The sequence below is a fragment of the Rhagoletis pomonella genome, unplaced genomic scaffold (assembly GCF_013731165.1).
Source record: "Rhagoletis pomonella isolate Grant_MI unplaced genomic scaffold, Rhpom_1.0 Rhpom_scaffold_00003, whole genome shotgun sequence".
In the NCBI taxonomy this organism is placed as follows: domain Eukaryota; kingdom Metazoa; phylum Arthropoda; class Insecta; order Diptera; family Tephritidae; genus Rhagoletis; species Rhagoletis pomonella.
The window spans coordinates 60336024-60337995 of record NW_023458557.1 but is presented as its reverse complement, the minus strand read 5'-3'; the positions used below and the strand labels follow the sequence as shown (position 1 = coordinate 60337995).

At 37.1% G+C, this 1972-nt stretch overlaps 2 protein-coding genes across 2 annotated transcripts in view; one reads left to right on the top strand and one right to left on the bottom strand.

Moving 5' to 3' along the window:
• The window catches only part of LOC118735328, a 126288-nt gene that overhangs the window by 25685 nt on the left and 98631 nt on the right, over positions 1 to 1972 (top strand). The window lies entirely within an intron of this gene.
• On the bottom strand, positions 269 to 1610 carry LOC118735331 (putative nuclease HARBI1). The gene is made up of 2 exons (XM_036465023.1): positions 1151 to 1610; positions 269 to 1089 (listed from the first exon to the last, which is right to left on the bottom strand). Exons 1-2 carry the CDS (start codon positions 1325 to 1327, stop codon positions 1006 to 1008), a joined length of 261 nt encoding a protein of 86 aa, XP_036320916.1. The 5' UTR covers positions 1328 to 1610; the 3' UTR covers positions 269 to 1005.

Below are 1972 nucleotides of genomic sequence, written 5' to 3'. Positions count from 1 at the left end.
AGCAACTTTACAAAAATTTAAACAAAATCATGGCACAGTAACAATCAAAAGCGAAAACAAAATATTTGGCAGCACCTTCAATCATGCCAGAAGAAATCGCCCGTCGTGCAAGAAACATTGATTTCTATTAATTTGATTCGGCATCCTAACAATAAAATTGTCTATGCATATAAAGGCCATTAAATACACCAATAGAAATTTGGTGCTTTTTCAAATTCAAAATTTGGCAATACTACCTTTTGTTCGATGCTTCCTCTTATTCTTGTCGAGTTCGTCTTGCTCTCTCATTCTGGTATTTGTTGGCGTCACGCCTGATTGCTCTCAGCTCGATTGGCGCAATCTTATGTAATATCAATCTTGACTCTTGGGTAAAAGTTAGAGAAGATCCATTCATTCGCTGATGTTTGTTTACGATATCATTTCTGGTCTTATTGATTGCCCGGAGCTACTTGAGCTGATAAGCTTCAATGTTCCGCAACGAACACTACGCTTTCACTATCCGTTTCATGTCAAGCTAATCAAAGCCAATTACCATTATTTTGATCCCATTGCTAGAGCTCTCATTGAATTCAATCGAATATTTAGTAGCCTTGATCTAGATTTTGCACTCCCGAGATCTCGTTTTGGCTCAATGATTGAATCCCTATATTCTTAGTTATACATTTTTAGTTAAGTTAAACTTGGAATCTAGTCTGTAAGGTTTATATAATCATAGACTCAATAAACGAAATGAAATGAAATGAAATGAAAAGTTCAGTTAGTCTAGGCTTAGCTTACAGCCTGATTCTCTATCTCTAAACGAGCGTTCGTCTCGTACAAACAGCCGTTTGTTCATGTATTTGTAACACGAATTCGCTACCCTGGCGATAACTAGTCGATAACAGCTATTTGTTATGTGACGAAAACGTAACAAATGTGACACGAATACGACTTCAAATAAAGAAAAAAAGTGTAAAATTCAAACGAAAGAGTTTTTGCTATCGTGTGAGCCGCTAAAATGGATAATTAAATTTTCCAAATGAAGGAGTCATGGTTAGCACCAGGATGTCTTGCGTCAACAAATGTTATTACCATATCGTCATCACATATCTGAAATCAGAATTGTATTGAAATAGTGGCATTAAAAAGGTTATAAGGGTTTTGTACTTACTGCCATTACATTGATGCTATAAAACCCCTTTTTATTGTAGTAAAGATGTCTGCAATTTGCATTGGGTGCTTTTATACGCACGTGGGTCGCGTCCACACAGCCAACTATGCAAGGTATTCCACATTTGTTGAAGAGTTGCTCTTTCACGTCGTTTTCTTTTTCCTCGGTCCTGCACATGCTTACCTATTAGTGGCAAAAATGCTCCTCCAAAATGTTCAAGCATTCCGCTTTACTTTTGCAATTGTCGACTGACCCATTACTGAGACACTTTCGTTACCCACCGACTTTTGATAGCTTCTAGTTGCAAGAAAGCGTAGAAATGTGGACAGTTTCAGTTACGGTGGCAAATGAGTATTGCGGTAGGTGTCTTTTATATGGATGCTCGCTTCGCTGAAAATGTGTCCAAATACTTCCTTGCTGACTCGAAAGTTTTTAACAAACCTAAAATAAAATATGTATGTTATTGGTTAATATACACATACAAATGTGCGATCAGTGTTGCCATTTTAGCCGTTTTCCGGCTAGATTTAGCCGGCTGCGATAACAAACAGCCGGAGAAATTTCGATTTAGCCGGCAGCCGATTTGTTAGCCGTTTTGCAGAAAAGAATTAGCCGTTTTTAGCCGATTTTGCTATTTGCCTTGTTTTCTTAAATTTCAAATATGTATACATGTTTCTATTTTTGACTAAGCGACCCAAAATCTGTTAGAAATGGATACAAGCCTTATCGTGGAGAAAATTTTCGTGTCAGGCAGGGTTGTATGAAATTGGGCCGATTTCGCTTATTTTTATTTTAAACGAAGAAGGGATTTTCTTCATAAAA

Coding starts and splice junctions, on each gene's coding strand:
- LOC118735331 (XM_036465023.1), bottom strand. CDS start 1,327: ATGTGCAGGACCGAGGAAAAAGAAAACGACGTGAAAGAGCAACTCTTC. Junction 1,090..1,150: donor ATAGCATCAATGTAATGGCA/GTAAGTACAAAA, acceptor TTCTGATTTCAG/ATATGTGATGACGATATGGT.